The sequence below is a fragment of the Aotus nancymaae genome, unplaced genomic scaffold (assembly GCF_030222135.1).
Source record: "Aotus nancymaae isolate 86718 unplaced genomic scaffold, 86718_ANA_hifiasm-v0.15.2.pri h1tg000025l, whole genome shotgun sequence".
NCBI lineage: Eukaryota > Metazoa > Chordata > Mammalia > Primates > Aotidae > Aotus > Aotus nancymaae.
Window position 1 is genome coordinate 33,178,976 of NW_026988438.1, and position 24,616 is coordinate 33,203,591.

The following is a 24,616-nucleotide window of genomic DNA, read 5'->3' on the forward strand; positions in this document are numbered from 1 at the left end:
AACTATTAGGTATCAAAAAAGGCCGGTCCCCTTCTACCTCAAAATGGCAGCTTCACCCTCACAGGCAAGTACATTTCCTGAATAATTTTCCTCCCCTTCTGGGATTTTGATGCCTTTTCTTGCCGGCATTATTCCTCACCTTCCTCCCCGGCTGCATAGCCTTTGAACCGCCAGAGGCCCTCTCAGACGCCTTCAGGAGCACACCCCCTTGAATGGTAGAAAGGCACCACGGGCACCTTTGCTGCTCCAAGTATTCTTCTAGTGCTGAGAAAATGTTTTCTTCTAGTCCTCCCTGGATGAGAGATGGGGAGCCACGGGGATCTGGGGGAACTGGTGGAACCAAGGGGTCCTCTCAGTAAGGAAAAGCTCTGCGTTTTTGGTGGAGCCGGGCGAACTGCTGCGGGATTTGTCTAGAAAGGGCTCAGCGGCGGCGGCCAGTAATTTCTGGAGGTGGAAATCAACAATCGGTATTTTATCTTTTAAAAAAACAAACACCAATAACAAACCTACAAATAAAAACCTTCCGTCAGTATAAATTATTATTTTAAAATCATCTCGCCTACGCTTGCTCCAAAGCCAGTCCTTTGGATTTCAGCAGAGCGGCTTGAGACTGGGGCACCGACCATCTGCACGCCAGGACGTTGGACCTTCGTCTTGAGGTCGGAGCCCCACTTCTACCCGCTGAGGCCCGCATCCCGGGAGCCACCTATGGGGCGGATAGAGGCCCTGGCCGGAACCGAGCTTCTGCCCCAGATATCCCTGGGCTCCCGCACCTCTTCAAGTCGGGTCCGCGAATTTTGCCCTGCAGGGTCTTGGCGCCAGCGAAAAGGTATGCATTCCAGGCGCCCCAGCCCTTGCTCCGGCGCCCTCGGTCCCCTTGGCTCAGAGAGTTCCTTCGCCGGGCGGGTTTTCACGGAAAGCTGGCCTTCCCGGCAGCTGGCTTAGCTGAGAAGGCGGTGAGAGTCGCGTCAGCAGTTTGGAGGAGAAAGTGCGGGTTGATTATTGACCCACGCCTTCTTTCTTCAAATGCCACATCCGATCGGGCTGGTTTGAAGAGAAAATGCCACCGAATGGATTTTTGCAGCGGCTCTCACCTCCTACTCGGCCGGCTCCCCCTTTCAAGTTGCGCTGCAATATGCCATAAGGAGCAAGTGTTTGCTGTTTTGTGCTCTGTTTACAGCTTTGGGGCGCCGAGTCATAAATCTTGCCCAGCCATAAATGACAAAAACCATTGGTATGCATGAGGCCACCCTGGCCCGGAGTGCTTTTTGATTTCTCCCTTTTCCCCTGGCTTTGTTTTTGCTCTAAGGTGACACTTTGGCTCCTTGACAGTTTAAACATACTACTTATATTTTTAACACCTTCCTTTGAGAAGGACCCGCCGTTGACACCTTGGGATTGCAGGAAATCTCCATTTCTCTCTTTTTGCTACACTCATACCCTTGCAGAGTTTGCTTCTGAAGCTGGGGAGCTAAGGAGGCTTTGGGAGGACAACCATCCTCTTTCAAGTTGTGGCAATATTACCAGGCAAATTCGGGCCTTTCTTTTGCCCAGCTCAGCGTTACTCCATCCTACTAATTAGGAATATATATATATACACACACATAAAATGTAGGAATCCATTTGAGAAACCATGTATTCCCCTGCCGTGTGTGTGTGTATGTGTGTGTGTAGATATATATATTTGGAGTCAGAGCTTTATCTGTCTTCCCTGTGGGTAAGCTGCATGTCTGCACTGTGAAATGGGCACACGAGCCCTGCGATTCACGTTTCTAAACACCCTTGTGTGTTCCTGAGCCCAGAGCATCCCATTTCACTGCTGGAACAAGTGTCTGTCTTTCCCAGGGTACTTCCCTCCTGGCTGCTAGGATGTTAGGTGTTTCTGCCTAAAAATATAACCGAAGAGAGCCCAGGTGGCTCTTGGGGGTCTCTAGAGAGCCTTATCCCAGCTCCCCAAACCCCGACTCAAAGATCTGTTTGGGGATGGCAGGTGAAGTAAACTGGGCAAAGTCTGGGAAACTCACTTCTCTTGGTTCTCTTTCCCCTCACCGCACAATTGGAAGTGTCCAGGGCAGAGGAATACGTGGTTTCTCAAACGGATTCCTAAGAAATAGAGCCCAGCAAGAGAGCCCTTTTGTGAGAGCTGTTTGTCCTCATTAGCATAATTTTCCTGGACTTTAGTGACGCCTGGGAGTAGGCGAGGGAGGGAGTTGGGGGTGGGGGGGAGGCTGCCCTCCTCTCGCCGCCGCCGAGCTCCCCTTCTCCCTCCGGTCCCTCCCCTCGCTTCAGCCCCATCCCCCACACCGGCCCGCGCTTCCCCAGCCGCCTTGGTCTCCCCTCCCGCCCGCCCCAGCACCCCCCACCGCACCCCCAGACCAGACGCTGCTCCGCGTGTAATATTCATAAGAAACATACCCAAGTCGGTGCCACTAGCCCAGGCAGAGCCCGGCGCCGCGCTAGCGCTTATCTCCGGGCCGCGGCTGCTGCCCTCGGAAAGGGCAGGGGGCGGGGGTGTGGGGGAGGGGTGGGTGGGTGGGGTGGGTGGGAGGGGGGGGTCCAAGCCGCCCCAGTCGGCCCTGGGCGAGCCGTGCCGGAGCAGCGAGGCGGCCACGCTCTGCGCAGCGGCGTCCGGGCCTCGGGGTCTCCCGCCAGCCTGCCGTCTCGGCTGATGCTGAGGGTCGGTGCCCATCCTGCGCCAAGGGGACCCGGCCGGGCCGCCGAGCCGGGCCGGGGGCCGGAGCGGGTGCCCGAGCCTCAGCCCGAGCCTGCGCTCTCGGCGCTCGTCAGAAGTTAAGGTAAGCAGGGCCGCAACCGGCCGCTCCCGGCGCTGAATGGCGGAGTTTACGTCTCGGTGATTTATGGCTGCAGACTTAAATCTCGGTTCAAGAAGAGTTCACAAGCCGGAGCTTCCTTCCCGGCAGTGACTGATACCCTTACACTTCGAGTTCAGGCCGCTTTCCCATCCCCGCCCCCACCTCTTGCCTGTCCCCTAGCCCAGCCTCAACTTTTCTGGGTTGGAGAGGGAAGGAGGGTAGGTAGGAGACTCGGGGCTCCGGTCCGAGGAACCTGCTCAGATGTGGGGCAAGGGAAGGCTAAGGAAGTGGAGGGAATGGGAAGAGAGAGCGATCTCAGAAGGACAGAGGTTGAATTTGGGCACATCTTCCAGAGAGACAATAGGGCTTGCTTCCTGCACTCAATGTAGCCTCTTCAACTCTCTTTCGGCTCTTGCACCTGGGGATTATTGTCCAGAGACGGATCTTTGTAGAGAAATCTCCCCTCATCCCCAGCTCTTGCTTGAGGGTACAAAGCAAAGTTTCCTGGCTGGCAATTCTCCAACTTCTTTACTAGGTTGCAAACTTTGGGGGCTGGGTTGGGGTGAGGGGATGTGTGAGCTCCAAGGTGGTGGTCTGCCAACCTCAAACAATAGGGAGGATTTTGGTGGGATCTCAGAGTCAAATTCATGTGTTAAGTTTGTGGGGGCTGTTGTATGCTCTTTGATTTTCACAGATATTTTTGTTATTTTGCAAAAAATGCATAACTTGATAAAAAGGCTTAAGTAAGTAGCAGGCTGGTATAACCTGTGATAATGGATTTGCAAGTCACTAGAAATATTGCATGTGCAAAGTCAACTTAATTTTGTTTTATTTAATATCTTGCTGTTCGAGTGTCTAATTTTCTTAACCTGATTTTTTATTTTACACAAGCTTGGTATCTAAAAAAATTATAATGCAGACATTAACACTGCCAAATGTAATAAGAACTGTTTTCAGTAAAAGAAAAGGAAACTGATACATTAAATTGCTATTCAGTTTTAAGTTTTATTTTATCCTTTATTTACTTTCAATCATGATATGTGTAGCTTCCTATTTCCAAAAGAGAAACAATGCTCCAGGGCTCATGATCACTGACAGTAACTCTGGATAAGGGATGCTGTAATTTTTAATTGAGGTTCTGGAAAATTCATTGTGCCTGTTTTGCAGATGTTGGTCAGATTGTTGGCTTAATAATGAAACATAAAGGAGTCCATTATTAGCAATGAAATTATAATCATCTTCTGGTAGATGCAATACATTATCTTTTTTCTATTTAATAAAGCATCTAATATTCCTGGCAAACTTGAATAACTCTGGCACTCAATATACATAGTTGGGTTGAATGAAACCATTTTCTTTTGAATTCGTTATAATTTTCTTAAGTGGTCGAAGGGACTGACATTCTGAGTGTGTGTGTGTATGTGAATATTTGAAACTCACATGGAACTTTTCTGTGCTGAGAACTAGAGGTTGACCCTGCAATCGTTGAAAACAAAAAGAAAACAGGTATAACTTTTGCAAACTGCTTTCTAAATGAAAGAGGGTTGAGAAGGTTTTCAACTGCTTTTTAGATTTTCAGTTATCCTTTACCTGGTATTTCTGAAGCAGGTAAATAGGCCAAGTAACAAATATCAACAACAACAGCACACAAAGATCAGGAAACTCTGGCAGGATTTTATGGCTTGTGGTTCCATCCCTCGTCCGGAGCCAAATGACCCCCATACATCAAATTACATAGCAGTTTCTAAGACAGAACCTATTATCGTTAAGTTGGAAGGAGAGTTCAAGCCGTGGTCATGGAGATGAACGCTGGTTTTTCAGGTTCCTGGTGGGTTGTTTTTTTTCTCTAATCCATCATGTTTTAACAGGTAGAATTTGATAGTTGCCCTGAATAACAGCACCTCAGAAAGTCCAAGACAGGAGGGTCTGGGAACCTTCTGTAACTGAGGGAAAGAAGTGAGGGTGGCTTCCTGGAAAGTGCCTGAGAAACAGGGAGAGGAAAGGAGTAAAGAAATCTCTAGGATTTGAGTTGCAACTTGCTGGTGGTGGGGGGGTGTTATTGTTGGTCCCTCCCCCTAAACACACACACAACACACACACATGTAATGTGTGCCACCCAAAGTTTTCCCTCCCCCGCTTTTTGGCCACGAGGGTCCATTTGGAGGAGATGAATCATATCCCCAACAAGGTGAATAAACTGTCTTACAAGCTCAGCTTCTGAAATCCAGCATGGTTGGATGGGGCAAGTTGCCTGAAATTTTTTTTGTGCAGACCTCTCTTGGGGGCAGGAAAGTCTAAGAAGGAGCTGGGTGGGAAGTTACCCCATCCCAGGGCTCTTTTGGCAAACATCAGTCCTAAATCGGAGAAAACATTGGCAACTCAAGCTCCCCTTTGCCTCAAGCTCCCCTTTGCCTCTTCGCCCTTCCCAAGATTCCCAGAGTGGAGGAGTCCTGGGCCCTCTGGAGGAGGCCAAGGAGCAGAAACTGTGACACCCCAAGTTTCTTCTTCCCTGGAAAAGAAAACTCCCAGCCTTGTTTCTTTCTAGCCTATCAGGCCTTTCTCCTTTTGGACCCCGGCTTCTGAGAGTCAGCTTCCAGCCCTCACTGATTTTCCTTCTCTCTCCCCGGAAAATCCCCCAACTCCAGACGCAAGTTAAGCAAATATTTGTAGCTGCCAGTAAATTCCAGCGGTTTTTTATAGCGCGGCTCCCTGCGCCTGGGGCCAAGTCGTGCTGCTAAATATTGCTGACCACTTTTTCTTTTATGGCTTTCATGTCACTTAGCTATTGAGAGTAAGATGGATTTGCGCGGAGCCCTCACCGCGCTGCGCTTCTCGCCCCCGCCCGCAGGTCTGCGCGGGGCGGCCATTGGCGGCGGAGTGTCACGTGACCGCGGGGGCGTGCCAATGTGCGCCCTCACGGGTGTCAAACCCCTGTCAGAGTGTGCGATCAAGATCGTGAAACAACGCGATGCAAAAAGCGACCTACTACGACAGCTCGGCGATCTACGGTGGCTACCCCTACCAGGCAGCCAACGGGTTTGCTTATAATGCCAATCAGCAGCCGTACCCGGGGTCCGCCGCTTTGGGCGCCGATGGCGAGTACCACCGACCCGCCTGCTCACTCCAGTCGCCCTCAAGCGCCGGGGGCCACCCCAAGGCACATGAGCTGAGTGACGCATGCCTGCGCACCCTGAGCTGCCCACCTGGCCAGCCCCCAAGCCTGGGCGAGCCGCCCTTGCCCCCGCCACCGCCCCAGGCCGCGCCCCCTGCCCCACAGCCGCCTCAGCCCCCACCTCAGCCCCCTGCACCCACCCCTGCCGCGCCTCCGCCCCCCTCTTCTGTCTCCCCCCCTCAGAATGCCAGCAGCAACCCCACCCCTGCCAACGCAGCCAAGAGCCCCCTGCTCAACTCACCCACAGTGGCCAAACAAATCTTCCCCTGGATGAAAGAGTCTCGACAAAACACGAAGCAGAAAACCAGCAGCTCCAGCTCAGGTAAAAGAGTGCCTTCTGGAAGAGGGTCCTCTGGCCTGGCTGCGGTCCCCAAGCTACTGCCCACCATATCCGGCACAGCCTAGGAGCCATGGAGCGTGTCTGGAATTCACTGCTCCCACACCACTCCCCAGCAAAAAGGTTTTCAGAGTCTTTGCAACTTAGGGAGGTGATAGGCCTCTGTGGGCTGGAAAACCCCAGAGACCTGCGGGAGTCTCTCTGGACTTCTCCAAGGGCAAGTAGGGTCTAGTGTAGTTGGAATCCCTTCTTGCTCCACTCTTGGAGTTAGGACCTCTGTGCAGAAACAAGCTGAGCTCCACTGTCCATCTTTTTAGCACAGCTCTTCTAATGAAACAGTGACATCCTCCTCATGCTGAAATGTGGCAGAATAAAAACAGGCCTAATCACCCTCCAAGTCAGAATCAATGCTTTGCCTATAATCAGAGCCAATTTTTGCTCCAGCAGATGGAGTGGCTGCCTTACCTCTGGGAAGACCCTACTCAGACTTAGTACAATGAAAGCAGCCAAAGATCTCCTGGGGGAGGGGGATGCAGACTTGTCCTCCTAATGGGAACCACATGGGCCTCTTGGAAGTAGGCTCCACTAAAGGAAAGGCCCCAAGCCTTAGGCATCTTAGCATTTTGGTTACCTTTGCCCCTGCCTTCTCCAGTTGCCAGTGCCCTGCTCTGAGCCTGAGCATCTGGGACCTCCAGAGCTAGGATTTAGGGGGTCAGGGAAGACAGAAGGGTACAAGATTAGTGGACAAATGCTGGGGCAGACTGCTTGACAACATAGGAAACCCTAAAGAATAGAACCTAGCATGAAGGGCCTAGGCCTCCCCACCAGAAATGAATACCTTCAATGGGATCTCTTCCTTTGGGCAGAGAAGGCTTTCCAGTTTGAGGTTTCCAGTCTGCCCATCTCTTGGAATGGGCAGGAGAGACTCTTCCTGGGTAGAGAGAAATAAGTGGCCAGTAGAAGCTACTGCCTAATTATTGTCAGACAGTGTGGGAGGGAAAGAAGGTTTGAGTGTGTACATTAGGTTTCCCACATTTCAGTTACTGTGAAGGGAATGGAGATGCTGAGACCGGCCCACAGGGAAGCTGTTGTCTGATAGGCCAAAGAGACTAGTAAATGTCAGAAAGTTAATAGCTCTAAAAAGAAAATCCAGACCAGGAAGGCAAACTAGGGGTGCTACTTCTCTGTCCTTTCCCCAAGAAGCTTGTGATTGCTCCTTGGCTGAATGAGGGACTACCACTGTTTTACCCACCAGGAGAGAAGATAGCACCTAGTTCCTACTTCTCTCTGGGCCCTGACAGAAGGAGAAATCTTTGGGGCCTGAAGGAAGGAGGGGCCGGGCTGGGTCAGGGGCTGGGCGGGGCCGCGGCAGGCCCTGACGCCGCTCTTCCTCTCTCTGTCCTCGCAGGCGAGAGTTGCGCTGGCGACAAGAGCCCGCCGGGGCAAGCTTCGTCCAAGCGCGCGCGCACTGCCTACACGAGCGCGCAGCTGGTGGAGCTGGAGAAAGAGTTCCACTTCAACCGCTACCTGTGCCGGCCGCGCCGGGTGGAGATGGCCAATCTGCTGAACCTCACCGAGCGCCAGATCAAGATCTGGTTCCAGAATCGCCGCATGAAGTACAAAAAGGATCAGAAGGGCAAGGGAATGCTGACGTCATCGGGGGGGCAGTCTCCAAGTCGCAGTCCTGTGCCCCCTGGCGCCGGTGGCTATCTGAACTCTATGCATTCGCTGGTCAACAGTGTCCCGTATGAGCCCCAGTCGCCCCCGCCCTTCTCCAAGCCCCCCCAGGGTGCCTACGGGCTGCCTCCTGCCTCCTACCCTGCGCCCCTGCCTAGCTGCGCACCCCCGCCACCCCCACAGAAGCGCTACACTGCGGCAGGGGCGGGCTCAGGGGGCACCCCCGACTATGACCCGCACGCTCATGGCCTGCAGGGCAACGGCAGCTATGGGACCCCACACATACAGGGAAGCCCCGTCTTCGTGGGGGGCAGCTATGTGGAGCCCATGAGCAACTCCGGGCCAGCCCTCTTTGGTCTAACTCACCTACCCCACGCTGCCTCGGGCGCTATGGACTATGGGGGCACCGGGCCGCTGGGCAGCGGTCACCACCACGGGCCGGGGCCTGGGGAGCCGCACCCCACCTACACGGACCTTACCGCCCACCATCCTTCTCAGGGAAGAATTCAGGAAGCACCCAAGCTCACCCACCTGTGATGGTGGGCTCGGGGCTACGCGCCAGGAGAGTCTCCTCCACCCACCTTTTTGCTTTGGTTGCTTTTTTTTTTTTTTTTAACGTTCTTCCTGCCCTTTCCTTCCTTCTCCGCCCCCGCACTCCGTTTCCCGGTTTCCCCGCTCTTTGGTAACGCATTTTTATAGTTTATGTGACGTAGCAATCTTGGTTGCTGGAATGGCTGTATCAGTAGCGATATTTATCTCTTCCTGCCCCTCGCTAGGCCACTGGCCCTGCATCCTTTACCTTCTCCACTCTTTGATCAGAAACAGGGTATATGAACAAATTTTCTAGTCGAGTTTTCAATGTGAATTTGTTCGTACATTATGGCTCCCGAGGGGAAGCGATTACTTGGTTTTTTTTTTTTTTTTTTAACATTTTTAGTTTTTTTTTAATTGCACTTGTAAAGAGAAAAAAATCAAAGGCGCTTTGAAACAGGGGCTCCCTGTGCAAGGATGACTAAGTGTACGTCTTTCGTGTGTGTATGCTGGTGAACAGTCAGATTTATTTATATTTTTTTTGCAAGCATTGAATAATCTAAGTTTTAAATATTATTTATCCCCATCCGTATTTATATTAAAGAAATTCTGTGCCCTGATTATTCAAAAGGGTTCTTGGACCTTTTGTTCAATTGTGTATTGGCGTACATAGAAATTTTTTTTATTTGAAAGGGAAATAGAATTCCTTTAAACGGTAATGATGCAATAAAACCAGAGAAGATACAGCTTTTGAAAACAATGACTTAGGTTTGAATCAGGCAAAACTGAAAAAAATAATCTGTAAACGCGAAAAATGCTAGATTTGTTTTGAGAGTTCTACATTCCTTGCTGCTCACATTCTGAGAAACAAAACAAAAAGAAATAAAGTTTTTATTCTGAATAATATCCTTGTTAAGAAGAGGTTCTTTGGCCGAAGACGTGGGTCTGCGTGGAATTCAGGCCGAGGCGAGCCGGCAGAGTAGGCCGGGCTCAGCAGCCCTCCGGCTCCAGCACCCGGCCTGGCCAGGCTGTTCGCCTGGAAGTTCCGCGAATTCTCAGGATGGCGGCTGGGGCGCCAGGCGGCTGCGGCAGCTCTGGTAACGCTGGGCAGCCCGCTCGCTGGGCTGTCTGGTTTGCAGCTGCTGCGGAGGCAGGCCGAGGGCGCTGGGGCTGCCGAGTGCTGAGGATGGAGGAAACAAAGGCATCCCAGCCCATCGCGCAGCGGGAGCGCACAGGTGCCCCGCAGCCGGGCCGGGAAATAACGCAAGGCAGTCTTCTGCTCCACACTCTTCCTCGGGCCAAAGCTGACCAGCTATTGCCTAAATCCCAGGATTAGACAGCCGCACAGAGGATGCTGAGCACTTTCTGGGAGCAGTCGGACTCCTGTTCTCCCCTGGGAATGCTTCGCAGTCCATTATCGTGTCAGGAGGAAAGAATGGTTCCTAAAATCTGCATGCGGAGCGAAACAGTTTGAAAGGGATTGAGGCTCACCCGGGTCTCCAGCAAACGGAGGATTGAGCTGGGGAGAGTCACCCTGAGCCAGCTCTTCCCGACTGCCTAAATCCCAGCATCAGCTTCCTACTGAATGCAGTATTTGGCATTCTCTGAATTTATTTCCTCTCCTCCTTCCCTCCCAGCTTTCTTTTTATGGCCCCAGGGGGAGGGGGGAGAGCAAGGAGATCGGTATCTTTGAAATAAAAATGCAATTTAGAAGTACTTTTTTCATTTGATGCTACAAGAGCTAAATATTACATTTCCACTCCTGGATTTAAGATAGGGCTGCCTACTGACTGGCTGGTAGAGGCGAAATAAGGCGCAGTAAAGGGAAATATTTTAATCTTCAGATTTAAGGATTCCTGGAGAAAGGAACCAAATTCAGAAAATGCAAACCTCAGACCTGCCTCCGCATCATCACCCCCTTCAGAGCTAGGAGTGAGGAACCGCTTTCACCTGGGGATCAGGAGCATCGGATGTGAGGAATAAAACCCTGTTCTCCCTGGATTGTATCTTTCAGAGGCAGAAGTGGAAAATGTCGCCATTTTGTTTGCAATCCAAAATATCCATCATCATGGCCTCTATCTTCCCCCTGTGAAGCTCCCTCAGATGACCCTTAGAAGCAGGCACTGGAGCCATTTCTGGGTATCTGCTGGGTCCCATCAAGCTGCTTTTAGAGAAACTCCTCACGGTTTAAGGAAAAGGCTCAGAGGATGTAAAGCCAGGCTGCTGTTTCACTCACACCCAGAGGTGCTTTCTCCATATCTGTCCTGAGGCTGTTGATAGATATACATAAATCCTTTTTAAAGAGTTTGGGCTGTGGGAGAAGTAGATTTGCTCCCCACACCTCAACCTCTGTGCCAAAATATGGCGCACCTAAAAATGCAGAGGCTGCACAACCAGGCTTTGTGAGAACTAGAGCTTCCCTTTTGGTCATGCTGACCAGATACAGGAGTCTTCTTTTAAGAATTCAGTTTAGAGACACGTGTAAAATTACCTGGAAAAATAAGGAACAGCTGGGGGAGAGATCCACCTAAGGATGAAGATCTTTTCAGGGATACCACTATTTGAACCTATTTCTGAAATCTACTCTTTAACTGAGGGAGGGATGGTTTGGAGGCGTCCTCCTTCCCCCAGGGCTAAGGTTTTAAAATGAGTTTCTAATATGATTTCCCATATCTTACTGGTCAAGATATTCATTTTGGCTTTCAAAGAAAATATTGATTCACCCCCCAGTTTCCTAGATATTAAAAAGAAATCCTTATTAAAATATCTCAGGGTTAAAGTAATAGATTTGGGAAGATTTCAGTGTTGAGTGGTCAAAGAAAAGGGTTTCTTCCAGATGGTATTGGAATTAAGGCGGCTGAGGCGGGCCGAAAGCTCTCACCCACGCAGCCCCTGACAAAGCCTCAGAGATACGAAGGCAGCGCTGCTCCCTCTCTGCACCTCCCTTCCCTTAAACCTGTAATATTTTCTGGTAAAAGCAAATGCCAACAGCCACCATCCCAGAGTATGCAAAGCACCCTTTTTAAAAGCAGCCCTATAACCCTCTTCACTGCCAAAAAATATTTTTTAAAAGACTAGTTTTCCTTATTTACTTGCGTTTCTTGCTCTCCTCTTTGCTCGGCCACATTTTATCTTGGAAGGAGCTGGAAGCTGAAATGTGTTCTTAAGGGCTAGAAGCTGTCAAGGCTTTTGGTGAGCAAGATTGATCGCGCCCAGACTTCCTTCGGAGCTTTGTTTGGAATAAAAGCAAGAAAACTGAAAAACCTCACATTTTCCAAAATAGCATCTCTATCTGCAAGGCAAAACTCTGGGCTTGTCAATGATACAGGCCACTTTATATCTGATTTCCACCTCAAACCCTCTTTGATGCCGGCCTCAGAGATGGGGTCCTGTCTCTGCTCCTTGGTTGGCCTTTCTTGTTTTCTACGTAGATTTTTCTCTCCCTCCATCCTCTCACTCCCTGGCCATCAGAATGATTTATTTTCCTGCCACTGATGCCTGCCGGCCTGGGGGAGTCTGATCACTTGGTCCATTTCAAAGGAAGCAAAAGCGAATACCCATCCTTAGGGTTTGGGGGGGGCGGTGAAGAGGTACCTCCAGATCTGTCTCTCAGCCTCCTACCCTCTTTCTGGCTTGGTGGATTTTTTAAAAGTTATTGTTTGGAACCTAAAGGTGTTATCTTTTGAACCCTCTAGCACCGTCCAAGATGCGCTCAGTCTCAAGTCTCTGAATTGGAAAAAAGAGAATGAAGGAGAACGAAAACCTTTATAATTCCTCCTTGGGTCGCCTCCTCTCCCCGCAGTGCTGTTTCTCACAACAGAACCCGGAAGCAAAAGTCCCGGTGCCCAAGGATCAGGAAGGTGTGGGAGGCAGTTCAGGCTGCCAGGGAGCATTGGCTGTATCTGAACCAACCCCAGCCCTCAACCAGAGAGACAAGGACAAGAAGAAGGGTAGAAAAAAAGAGAAAAGGAGTGAGAGAGAGGAACAAGCATCTTCTCTTTCCCTGCTGGTAACTTCCAACAGACTTCCTGGAAATCGGAAATACTCACCGCACCCGAGCCCTACGGGTATGAAACCCAGAATGCCAGGAGCCGCACGCGCCTGCTCGGGGCGGCATTTCTTTGGCTGGTCGCCGCCCTGGCTACGGGGATTTGGACACATGGACCTGGGATTGTTGTCTCGCTTGGCACATGCATCTTTCTCCAGCCACTCCTGAGAAGTTGATGGCGCAGGAAGGTTGGGAAGCTTCGAGAGCCTCCTCCCGTTTTCCGCTTCCCGCCGGAGCCAGATGCAAAGCTGCGTGGAATAACCCTGCTAACAATGGGCCGGGGGCGCAGACTCTGGGCTGGACACTGGGAGGGGGGCGAGAGGCTGCGGGGAGAAAGGGAGGCGGACAGAAGAGAGAGGGAGGGAGAAAGGGGGAGAAGAGGAAAAAGAGGGAAAGACAGACAGGAAGGAAAACAGAGACGAGAGAGATCAGTTTTGAGATCCAGGAACCGGTTTTAGGAAAAGTGAAAAAGGAAATGAGAAAGAAAAGGAGGTACCCCTCCCAACCAAACTCTTTCTTTTCTTCTCTCTTTTCTGTCTTCTCTCTCTCTCTCCATCTCTCTCTTCTTCCCTCTCTCTTTATTCTCCCTCTCTCATCTCCTCTCTCCCTCTGTTCCTTTCTCCTGCTTTAACAGAACTTATGTGGCTGGGATGCAAGGCCCTCGGGTGTCAAAACTTTGAAGATTAATGGATTACTTTGTTAATGACTGCAGGCGTCAGACTGAGGTGCTTAAATGATTTGTGAGGTGCGAGGCGTCTTCCCGACAGTCCCAAACAATGCACGGAGTGTGCGGGGGAGGCAGAGGGCAGCCGCTGGCGGGACCGACAGCAGGGCTCACACTCACACACATTCACACACTCACACACACTCCCAGGCACACACACACCAGATCCTTGCAGATCAGGAGGTGCGCAGGCAACCTCGCCCCCACGCACTCCGGGACATCCCCACTCACACCCACATATATGTATTTTGCCCTGAAAAAAGTGTAAATAAAGCCTCGCTGGCCCCCAATGAGGCGTTCCTTCCCGACTTTTTTGGATCAATCAAACAGACAGTGGCTTCTTTTGATTAAAGCCCAAATTGTCATTGGGCAGAAGCAATCATGTGACAGCCAATTCGGTCCAATTTCAACCTTGTCTCCATGAATTCAATAGTTTAATAGTAGCGCGGTCCCCATACGGCTGTAATCAGTGAATTAGAAAAAAAACACCCCAGCAGCGATCTTCTATGATAGATTTTTTTTTTCCTCTGAGCTCGCCTTTTTCCTGGGCCTTGCCCCCCCAAAGCCCCTCCAAAAGAGGGAACTTTTTCTCCGAGGGGGCTCCAAGGAGAAGGCCATGAATTACGAATTTGAGCGAGAGATTGGTTTTATCAATAGCCAGCCGTCGCTCGCTGAGTGCCTGACATCTTTTCCCCCTGTCGCTGATACATTTCAAAGTTCATCAATCAAGACCTCGACGCTTTCACACTCGACACTGATTCCTCCTCCTTTTGAGCAGACCATTCCCAGCCTGAACCCGGGCAGTCACCCTCGCCACGGCGCTGGCGGCCGCCCCAAGCCGAGTCCCGCGGGCAGCAGCGGCAGCCCAGTGCCCGCCGGCGCCCTGCAGCCGCCCGAGTACCCCTGGATGAAGGAGAAGAAGGCGGCCAAGAAAACCGCGCTGCCGCCGGCCGTCGCCGCCGCCGCAGCAGCAGCCACCGGCCCTGCTTGCCTCAGCCACAAAGGTCAGTCCAAAGACTTGGCCCCAGGTCCCCGGGATCCTCTTCCTTCTCCGGGCTGCGCCGAGAGCGGCTGTAGGGGGAGGGGAGAGTGGGCTGGGAGAGAAGGAGGAGAGGGAGAGATGCTTGGTTGCCTTGTCCCTGCCCCTGTGGGCTCAAGAGTGGGTTTGATGGAGAGGAAAGGGGATCCTGCGCTCTACAATGAGACATACATATTTTTAGGAAGTGGGGGGAAACTTTCCCGAACTTGTGTAATGTGGGATGATTTATTTGAGTTGGAACTGACCTCCTCTTGTCTAGTAGTCCTAGAGTTTGGCTTTTTGACAGTAATGAAGAGTGATAGATCGCTCTTGCTCAGCTAAGCAGCTGATGCATTAATTATAAATTGTGTTGTGGCTGATATAAAGTTTGCTCCCGTATGAAGAGGTTGAGGGGAGCCAAAGGCATGAATTCGAGAGAGGTGGAGGAGATGGGGTCTCCCCCGGCTGGGCTCCCAGGAAAGGCAGTACAATAGCTCTACTGCATCCAGGGGCGGCCATTTTGTTGCAGTTGATCTTTTCTGCTATATTTATTCTCCAGTGGAATAACCCCACTCGGACCCCTCCACCTCCAACTGTGAGTGTGTCTCTTGTTGGTTTCCCTTTCCGCAGAATCCCTGGAAATCGCCGATGGCAGCGGCGGGGGATCGCGGCGCCTGAGAACTGCTTACACCAACACACAGCTTTTAGAGCTGGAAAAAGAATTTCATTTCAACAAGTACCTTTGCAGACCCCGACGGGTGGAGATTGCAGCGCTGCTGGATTTGACTGAGAGACAAGTGAAAGTGTGGTTTCAGAACCGGAGGATGAAGCACAAGAGGCAGACCCAGTGCAAGGAAAACCAAAACAGCGAAGGGAAATGTAAAAGCCTTGAGGACTCGGAGAAAGTAGAGGAGGACGACGAAGAGAAGACGCTCTTTGAGCAAGCCCTTAGCGTCTCTGGGGCCCTTCTGGAGAGGGAAGGCTACACTTTTCAGCAAAATACCCTCTCTCAGCAGCAGGCTCCCAATGGACACAATGGCGACTCCCAAAGTTTCCCAGTCTCGCCTTTAACCAGCAATGAGAAAAATCTGAAACATTTTCAGCACCAGTCACCCACTGTTCCTAACTGCTTGTCAACAATGGGCCAGAACTGTGGAGCTGGCCTAAACAATGACAGTCCCGAGGCCCTCGAGGTCCCCTCTTTGCAGGACTTTAACGTTTTCTCCACAGATTCCTGCCTGCAGCTTTCAGATGCAGTTTCGCCCAGTTTGCCAGGTTCCCTCGACAGTCCCGTAGATATTTCAGCTGACAGTTTTGACTTTTTTACAGACACACTCACCACAATTGACTTGCAGCATCTGAATTACTAAAAACATTAAAGCAAAACAAAGCATCACAAAACAAAAACCCCTTTGACCAGGTGGTTTTGCCTTCTTTTATTCCAGGAGTTCCTATTTTTATTTTATTTTCTTCTTGAGCTACCCCTTCCCTCCTTTAAATGTTGAGGATTTTCTGTTTAGTGATTCCCTGACCCAGTTTCAGAGCCATCTTTTACAGATTATTTTGGAGTTTTAGTTGTTTTAAACCTAACTCAACAACCTTTTGTGATTTCCTGCGAGCAATATATGAGGCCTGCAAGAAAGTGATCATATAATTGTATCTTCACTTTCTTTTTATTTTTGTATTACATTAGGATGCACTGTCATGCATATTTTTTCATAGAATAAATTCTCCTTTGCTATAAGTAGCTTTCTTATTTTTCTCCCCCTCTTTTTTCAAGGCTCATATGGTTTTTCTTTTAGTCTAACTTGGTAAATAAAATTATAGTCACAATTTATCTTCTTTTTTCAATTTTAATACATTTATTAAGGTGGCATGTTCAAAGTCTTCAATGGACAGCAACAAAACAGAAAACAAAAAAAATGGCTAGGGCTTTTAATAAGTGTTTTTGCTTTTTTGCTGCTTCTTCTTCTCCTCCTTCTTTTTAAAGGGAATAGATCTGATTTTCAATGCACAGGTTCAAGCCATAGATTTAAATTGGTAATAGAGACAGGATTGGGCAGTCTAAGATTTGGGCCAAGTCCAAGCTCTTGAAAGTGGAGAAATAAAGTGCCTACAGAAAGCCCCAACTCCAGGAACGAGTAACATGGAGTTTCTTCAATAAGCTACCAGTCTCCAGGTCAATAACTACGTTATCAACAATTCATTTATTTATACACTTTTGTTTCAAACATCTACATGTCAACCCCCTCCCCCATATATCCCTCCACATTTTCAGTGTGGTTGATTAATCTCCCAGCTGTTGATGGGTTCAGGCAAAACAGACCTAAAAGATAGAGAAAACAAAAAATAAAACAAAACAGTGATTACTATCTGGAAAATGCACCCCAGAAAAGGTTCTTTCCAAACCTGTGGTTCAGTCACTCTAGTATTCTTTTTTTTTTTCCGGGTCAGAAAAATCAATATTTCACTCTTAAAACTGTTTACATTGCTAATAATGGATCACTAAGGCTTCGAAGTCAGCTTAGCATGTTGAGATTTAAAATGGTGTGTTTCTACACCCTAGGTTATAAATTAAGCCAGTTTCTAGAAAGAGAGAAAAGCACTTTAAATGAAATATCAATAAAACGTGATCTAGGGTGTGTCACTGGGTTGTTGCTTTTTTCCCCCTCCCTTAGGTATCCCCATGTTTATTTTTCCCTTTCTGAGCTCTGTTCTTACTTACCGTGAGAAAATGCAGCATGTAAGCAACATGCGTGTGGGGCGGGTTAATTTAAGAACCCAGCTCTTATCAGTAAAGGCTTGAAAGTTCCAATGAAAACGCGATGTTTCTTCGTAAATTTGCTCCCTACCTTCCTTTGCCCCTTCCTCTACTAAATCCCAGTCGCGGCGGCGGAGTGTAGGGACTAAGGCTGGTTTCCGGCCCCAAGCTCAGCGCGGAGCAGGGCGTCCCGGCCGCGGCCAGGGCTGCGCAGCTCCTGGATGCGATTCGTCCTACGCTCATAAATCAAACGTTTTCTATGAATGAGAATGTCATAAAAGAGATCAATTGCAGGAACACATGCACAAATAAAAATCCTCTTACGTATTTGCCGGGGATCCCCGTCCGAAAGCATTAAGTTAGAAGGCGTTTAGTCATAATTCATTTTTATTGCTCTTTTAAAACAACAGCTTGGCTGAGCTGCGGATGCCACGAACAGCTCAGGGCCTCGGCAGCGTTTTGTTTCTTCCTTATTCCTTCCCATTCTAGTAAAAGCCCTGAGAGAGGCGTTTTGAGCCAAGCAAATCGCTTGCAAGCGATCATTTTAATCGTGACCAAGCTTGCCTTTCACCCACTCTTCCAAGGCGTTGTAAGAGACCAGCTAGAATCTTCGGGCGCTGACCTACTTGCCTAGAGGGCCAAGGGTCTCCTACTCCGTGGAATGGCCCCCAGGATTTCTTGGGGGATGGAGATTGGGAAAGAATCGAGCTACAGAAGCCTAAGGGCTCAAGGCCAGGGGAGGCTGACTTTGTGTGCCGTTCCCGGAGAGCGGCGCTCTGGGCTGCTAGCCGAGGCATAGCCGGCCCAGCTGCGAGCACCCGGCCTGCCGGGAGCCGGGAGCAGTAAACAGAGGAGGGCGGCCGCGGGCCTGTGTGCTAGTGCAAGCTCGTAATCCCAAGAAAAACACTCTACCCAAGATGCCCCCGAAAAGAGGCCAGGAGAGAGGAAGAGAGGCTGAAGGAGAGCAGCGCCGAGACAGCGAACTAGCAGAGGAGGGAGTGCCTCCAGCCGGGGTCGGCTTTGTGGCAGGCGCCCTGCAGCCGAAGGGGTCCTGAAAACCCAGGCTGAGGAGGACAACCAAGGTACAGGAATGAGGCAACGAGGGAAAATGTACCAACTTGCTCTCTCAGGCTTGGAGGGAGGAATACTCGCACAGCCTGCACCTACCTCTTCACGTCCTGTCCCCTCCCCCACAGGAGTTCCTTCTCTCCCCGCTGCGGGAAGCTGGCGCTCCCAAGGAAGCCGCCTCCAGGATGACCACCTTGCCTTTCCCCTTCTCCAAAACCAGGATTCCCAGGAGCTGAAACTGGGGCAGGGGTGACCTTTCCTTCCTGTGCTCCCTCTTAACCATGCTTGGGATGGATGCAAGTCACAGAGAAATACCATTCCAAAAGGAAATGTTTGGGGAGAATGTTTCATTGCTACTGAGGGAGCCCAGGGTCAAAGGTCTGCATGGGTTTTCCTTCTTGAGGGGACAGGTTGGGGGGAACTTCAGTAGTGAAGAAGAGAATACAGAAGACTGAAAGGGTGACTAACATATTTGAAATGTGCCTGCCTTGAAAAAAAAAACTTCCTTGTTCTAACAGGGGAGGAAAGGCTGACGGTGAGTGGAAACCCCAGACCCACATATATTCCTCACTATAAATTTCATCTGTCTGATTCCAACTTTGTACACATGGTTGGAGTAAAATTTATACAGCATTGGCTGCAAAGCTTCTTGCATGATCTCTCGATTTCTCCTACCCAAGATTGCATCAGTTCTTGATCTGTTTGGGTTTTTCTCTCTACAAGCCCAGGGTTAACGTGAAACCTCATACTAAACAACAATTAACTACCCCATCAGCCTCAGGGTAGAAGGAGGGTGATGGGGAACAGGACCCCTGGCCTGGGATGACACTCAGATTTGCACGTGTCTTTCTAGGCAAAGACTAGAAGGTTCTCATAAGCAACTACACAGTCCGTTGGAAAGGGGAGGAGGTGTCGTTGGGGTAAAGTGTTCTGTCCACCATCAGCCATCTGTCCACCGCCACTCCCACCTGCCAGTCCCCAGACCCACTCCAGACATGCAGCACAATGAGGGGGGTTATAAAAGGAAGCTCTCTCTTTCTTTTAACGTCCCTCTCCAGAAAAAGAGGAATGCGAGGGGAGTTCAGCGTACTTTGTTGGAGCTGTGGACCGGCCCTGTGAGGCCCACGCGGGAGCACGCAGGCTCCTAGGTCTCCGGGAGCCGGCAGATGGCCTGCAGCACACGGCCCGGCCCCCACGCTGGCCACGTCATCTCTCTCCCCCGCCTCCTACCCCTTAAAATCCGCCAGCGTCATCTCTCTCCCCTGCCTCCTATCCCTCAAAATCCAGCGGCCGAGCAGCTCCGCATCCCGGAGGGTTCCCCGTGGAAAACTGAGTGGGGGAGACAAAGGGGCGGAGGGGGAAGAGAAAGGGGCGGAGATCGAGGAGAGAGGAAGGGTGGGGAAGAAGAGCCCGGCCGCCCCCGGCGTTTTCGGGGCTCTTCCGCCCCCGCCCCCGCCCCCGCTCCCCCACCCTCGGTCGAATTACAGAAGCTCCTCATTGCCATGCTAATGAAGAGCAAGGGTAGTTGGGAGAGAGTTCGGAGACCATCCTGGAGAGAGGAAAGTTTCTTTCTTGCCCTCGTCTCCTTCACGCTTACCCGAGTTCCTCCCAGTCAGCCCTCTGCGCTCTTCCTTATCCATTCCGAGCTTGGAGAGCCGGTGGCCCAGCCTCGCCCTCCGCCACGGTTTTCTGCTCTCCTCACAGCCCCGCGGCCTCCCAGCCCATCCTCAGAGCAGAGGAGGAGCCCTGGGAACCCGGGGCACTGTGTCAGCCGGATTCCCGGTCTTCCTGCTCGGCGCCCTCCGGGCTCGGCCCGCGTACTTGCGGCCACCCGACCACCTGGCCCACTGATTCCCGCCCCAAGAGAGCCGAGAGGCCTCTTCCCTTCTCACCTCTCGCCAGTTCATCTTTCAGTGCAGGGTGGGGAGGAGGAGGGGACAGGGGCGGGGGATGCCTCCCAGCCCCCACCTCCCGGAGGCCGGAGGGGGAGGGAGCAGCGGAGTCGGGCGCGCGCAGAAGGCAGTCTCTGCTCTCCTTCGCCGCAGCACTCCGAATCGGCCTTTGCAGTCGCCGCCGCAGCTGCCGTTGCCTGGGGGGGCGACTGCGCGTCACCTAGACGGAGGAGCGCCGGGGATTTAAATGCCACTGAAATGGTGATCCATCACCGCGGAAGCCGGCAAACTTTTGCAGGAGGCACAGCCATTGGCTGACACAGTCACGTGCCCCTCCCCTAGCGTCCTCCGCCCTCCCGCCCCCCCTCCTGCGCACTGTACATTCATATCATTTTTCTTCTCTGGTCCCATGGAGGAAGTGAGAAAGTTGGCACGGTCACCCAGGGCTTAGCAGGACCAGGTCACTCAGTGACAGATGGACAATGCAAGAATGAACTCCTTCCTGGAATACCCCATCCTCAGCAGTGGCGACTCGGGGACCTGCTCAGCGCGAGCCTACCCCTCGGACCACGGGATTACAACTTTCCAGTCTTGCGCGGTCAGTGCCAACAGCTGCGGCGGCGACGACCGCTTCCTAGTGGGCAGGAGGGTACAGATTGGTTCGTCCCACCACCACCACCACCATCACCACCCCCAGCCTGCTACCTACCAGACTTCCGGGAACCTGGGGGTGTCCTACTCCCACTCGAGTTGTGGTCCAAGCTATGGCTCACAGAACTTCAGTGCGCCTTACAGTAGTCCCTACGCGTTAAATCAGGAAGCAGACGTAAGTGGTGGGTACCCCCAGTGCGCTCCCGCTGTTTACTCTGGAAATCTCTCATCTCCCATGGTCCAGCATCACCACCACCACCAGGGTTATGCTGGGGGCGCGGTGGGCTCGCCTCAATATATTCACCACTCATATGGACAAGAGCACCAGAGCCTGGCCCTGGCTACGTATAATAACTCCTTGTCCCCTCTCCACGCCAGCCACCAAGAAGCCTGTCGCTCCCCTGCATCGGAGATATCTTCTCCAGCGCAGACCTTTGACTGGATGAAAGTCAAAAGAAACCCTCCCAAAACAGGTCAGTCCTGCAGGTTGGTGGATGCTCCTTGATTAATCTGGAAGGAGCTGATATGATTAATTTCTAAATAAAATTAATAATAATTTTTTTAATAAAAGAGTTTTGTATCGAACTAGTGTTGTAGTGCATGAAGAGCATGGAGAGGGTGCCAAAGAAGCCTCGGGGACTGGTGTGTTTTCAAGGATTTTATACATTAGGGAAGTAGGAAGTGGGTGGGGGTGGTGATTGTGAAGGTAGTGTTCTGTTAATATCTCCAGGCTCCATTAATCACCATCTGACCACGCTAATGGTTGACTTCAGGTTAACACTTTACACCTCATCACTCACCCTCCACAGCCCGATTTGTGTTGAGTTCTTGATCTTTCCTTTACCTGAGTGTTGCAACGAAGTGTGTAGGGGATCTCAAGTAGATTTTAAAATTTTTACCTTTCCGTCTCATGGCTTCCCACTTTGCTCCAGGGAAAGTTGGAGAGTACGGCTACCTGGGCCAACCCAACGCGGTGCGCACCAACTTCACTACCAAGCAGCTTACGGAGCTGGAGAAAGAGTTCCACTTCAACAAGTATCTGACGCGCGCCCGCAGGGTAGAGATCGCTGCCTCCCTGCAACTCAACGAGACCCAAGTGAAGATCTGGTTCCAGAACCGCCGAATGAAGCAAAAGAAACGGGAGAAGGAGGGTCTCTTGCCCATCTCTCCGGCCACCCCACCAGGAAACGACGAGAAGACCGAGGAATCCTCGGAGAAGTCCAGCTCTTCGCCCTGCGTTCCTTCCCCGGGGTCTTCTACTTCAGACACTCTGACTACCTCCCACTGAGGCGGCTCCAGCCCCAGACCACAGCCCAGGCATCTCCTTGGGCTAGGACTTCTTACCCAAAGCACATGCTTAGCTTATCTTTCTTTCCATTTACAATGTCTTTCTTTCTGATCCTATCTGGGGAGCTCCTGGCCAGGATAATATGTTTGCAGATAATTCTGGACCAGAGACTTGGTGAGGGTTAACACCTTAATCCAGATTGGGTGCCAGCATCAATTTTCTGGTGGGCCTTAACATCCCTCCTGCTTTTAGGAGAATTCACAGAACCTGCTGTTCCTTTCAGATGCCCTTTTGGAAAATAGTTCCCTTTGCCAACAGAAACATGCCAGAGGGAATCTTCTCATCTTTTTATCTAACTACATGTACAGCTCTTCCCTCCCTTGCCCTTGAAAGTAGGATATAGTGAAAGGAGAGTCCAGGAGCTCACGAAGAAGAGATGCACTATGTGTTTACACAACTAATTCATCCCCTAATTTAATTCAGTTTCATGTGTGTGAGTTTGCTGGTTGTAAATACTTTGTCCTGAGAGATTTATCTTTATACAGATTTTCTAGAAATGTTTAGATTAGGTTACTAAAACAGGGTGGGCAAACTCTCAAAACTGGTACAATTTTATATGTGCTTATAGGTGAAAGAACAAATTCCCTCATTTAAACCCAATCAGATGCCTCAGAGGGTAGCCTCAATTTGTTCTTACAGTTAAGAAGCACTGCAGAGCACAAAGTTCAGAAACCAGGCTTCCTGCGCTAAGTCTCTCCTAATCCCTACCCCTTTCTTCTCGGGCCACCCTCTGTTTAAAATTCATGCTGGATAATCCAGAACCTAAAAGTATTATTCGAACCAACTTCTTCCTTCCACAGTTATCTTATCTGGATATGTTGTATTTTCAGCTCAATTGTTAATGTGATGGATGGCACAATGAATGTATATTTTGTGTGATTCGTGAATAGTCTTTTGCATGTCGCACAATGTTTGATGTTCCCGAAGTACCACACTGAGTTCTATCAGTTATCCTTTGTGAACCTATGATATTCCCCATTTCCTGTACAATCATGAACAGCTCTGAGATTCTAGAGTGATATGATCCAGAGCAGAGTTTACGGGTCTTAGGATGTCTATAATAAATAAATATACTCAAGTTTCAGGTATGCTTAAGCATCTGTGTATTTGGCTGGGCTACAATTTGTTAATTCCTACATTGGCACATTTCATGTGGGAAAAGGGAGAAGGGTGGTAAATATTTTCAAAGAGATGAGACTTTTCTTGAATAAAAGTTAATGTTTTCCATTATCACGTAGCTGAAACTCCCCCATGAGTATAATTTCCCCTAACCAATGTCTGTTTAATAGGTTGATTCTCTTTAAAATAACAGCTCCTTTATTATAATCAAAGCTCATAATGAAAAAAAAAAAAAGACTGGTGAAGAAATTTATGAAGCAGATTTATTTTTGAAACAAACATGGATACTTCCTGGGTCAAGTGCTAACCTTTTCACCTCCAACTGGATGTTGACGTATATATAAACAGAACTCCCTTCAAAAGCCCAAACTGTCTTCAGTCAGTCTTTCCTCACATCAGTGAACCAAGAGCTAAGAGATTCACATTTAATTAGCTCCAGTATAAAGCTGTTGTGAGGATGGGGCCCTCATTCCACTCCTTTTCCTTCTTTTTGGGTTGTTAGGCAGAGTTCCAATATATTCCACCCTTTAAATGTAGTGTTTTTGTAAACCCTTGCATCCCTTCCCCCATTCTTCCTGTCAACATATATCCCTTCCTGTAGCTCTTCCCCGCTTCTTCCCCATCTCTGGGTTGCACATCTCATTCCCTTCAGACTCAGCTTTGATTTTATAGCCATCATGGCTGTAGTGGATCCACAGTTTTAATTCCATGCCACATAACCCAGAAAAAAAAGTTATTTTCTTCTCTGGGCTCAACAGGTACTTCCAGGTGAACTTGCGGAAGCCACCCTGAAGTCTTTCAATATCCAAGTTGTTTCTGACCAAGGCACATATCTGCTCTTAAAAGAGGAAGCCAGCAAATGATAGAGTTCAAAGTGGCTCTCCTCCCAGACCTCTTTATCACTTTCCTTTACTTTCACATATTTTTGGAGGCATTTTATTTAGCCCAACAGTAGAGCAGAAAATTTACAGCATTGAAAACAAATACAGACATATGACTTCCTTCCTCTTCAAAGAGTGTTTTACAAAGGATAGGCTGGAGGAGAAAAATCCTACAAAAAACTTGGAATTTGCAGGCCTTCTAGAGTATTTGTGAGAATTCCTGCACTGCCCTGTCAAAGGAGAGAAGCCTGAACTTTGCAGGCGCAGTTGCTGCGGCCATATCAAGGGCGCCGGGTGCCCTCCCCTCAGCTGCTGGGTTCTGAGGTTGCCTGTAAAAGACTCAAGTGGTTGGAGAAGAACTTCAAAGACGGTCAATCCTTTCTTTCATTTCCTGCTTGGCCTTATACTGTATCTTTTGTTTATTAGTGTAAGGCCACACAGCAAAACAGATGGCTGGTTTCCAAATACTTTAATGTGTTAAAGTGTCATTTGCATGCCACTGGCTCCATTTCAACATCTAAAAGCGGGGCACACTGGAATCCCAGAGATTCCAGTCTTCAAGGTGATTTTAACACA

At 50.1% G+C, this 24,616-nt stretch overlaps 3 protein-coding genes and 2 long non-coding RNA genes across 12 annotated transcripts in view; 3 read left to right on the forward strand and 2 right to left on the reverse strand.

Annotated features, from left to right (window-relative positions):
- The window catches only part of HOXA3 (homeobox A3), a 45,404-nt gene extending 35,945 nt beyond the window's left edge, over positions 1-9,459 (forward strand). For all 5 annotated transcript variants that reach the window (XM_012447812.3, XM_012447806.3, XM_064380528.1 and 2 more), the window contains 2 exons: positions 5,662-6,307; positions 7,731-9,459. In XM_012447812.3, the coding sequence (XP_012303235.2) occupies positions 5,782-6,307; positions 7,731-8,536 (1,332 nt within the window). In that variant the 5' untranslated portion in view covers positions 5,662-5,781 and the 3' untranslated portion in view covers positions 8,537-9,459. The remainder of the gene's footprint in view (positions 1-5,661; positions 6,308-7,730) is intronic.
- On the reverse strand, positions 3,799-7,250 carry LOC105713978 (uncharacterized). Its single transcript, XR_001106703.2, has 3 exons — positions 7,161-7,250; positions 6,227-6,386; positions 3,799-4,794 (listed from the first exon to the last, which is right to left on the reverse strand). It is a non-coding gene; the product is annotated as an uncharacterized LOC105713978 (long non-coding RNA).
- Positions 9,460-13,692: 4,233 nt separating the features above from the next.
- Positions 13,693-16,680, forward strand: HOXA2 (homeobox A2). The gene is made up of 2 exons (XM_012447813.3): positions 13,693-14,294; positions 14,945-16,680. Exons 1-2 carry the CDS (start codon positions 13,919-13,921, stop codon positions 15,688-15,690), a joined length of 1,122 nt encoding a protein of 373 aa, XP_012303236.1. The 5' UTR covers positions 13,693-13,918; the 3' UTR covers positions 15,691-16,680.
- Positions 16,239-20,335, reverse strand: LOC135276531 (uncharacterized). 3 transcript variants are annotated; one of them, XR_010344096.1, is made up of 3 exons: positions 20,042-20,335; positions 19,747-19,895; positions 16,239-17,338 (listed from the first exon to the last, which is right to left on the reverse strand). It is a non-coding gene; the product is annotated as an uncharacterized LOC135276531 (long non-coding RNA). The 3 variants fall into 3 exon arrangements; XR_010344097.1 differs by lacking the exon at positions 19,747-19,895; XR_010344095.1 differs by lacking the exon at positions 20,042-20,335 and having other exon boundaries at positions 19,747-20,034.
- Positions 20,336-20,442: 107 nt separating this feature from the next.
- Positions 20,443-23,135, forward strand: HOXA1 (homeobox A1). Of its 2 annotated transcripts, XM_012447818.2 has the most exons (3): positions 20,443-20,867; positions 21,071-21,165; positions 21,625-21,705. In XM_012447818.2, the coding sequence occupies exons 1-2, from the start codon at positions 20,517-20,519 to the stop codon at positions 21,128-21,130; spliced, it is 411 nt and encodes a 136-aa protein (XP_012303241.1). In that variant the 5' UTR covers positions 20,443-20,516; the 3' UTR covers positions 21,131-21,165; positions 21,625-21,705. The 2 variants fall into 2 exon arrangements, with proteins under 2 accessions (XP_012303241.1, XP_012303239.1); XM_012447816.2 differs by having other exon boundaries at positions 20,443-21,165; positions 21,625-23,135.
- Positions 23,136-24,616: the final 1,481 nt, after the last annotated feature.

What these genes read in the sequence shown, in the direction of transcription:
- HOXA2 (XM_012447813.3), top strand. Translation starts at nt 13,919, where the DNA reads ATGAATTACGAATTTGAGCGAGAGATTGGTTTTATCAATAGCCAGCCG. An exon ending in AGCCACCGGCCCTGCTTGCC is followed by an intron (nt 14,295 to 14,944) that starts TCAGCCACAAAG and finishes TGGTTTCCCTTT; the next exon opens with CCGCAGAATCCCTGGAAATC.
- HOXA1 (XM_012447816.2), top strand. Translation starts at nt 20,517, where the DNA reads ATGGACAATGCAAGAATGAACTCCTTCCTGGAATACCCCATCCTCAGC. An exon ending in AAGAAACCCTCCCAAAACAG is followed by an intron (nt 21,166 to 21,624) that starts GTCAGTCCTGCA and finishes ACTTTGCTCCAG; the next exon opens with GGAAAGTTGGAGAGTACGGC.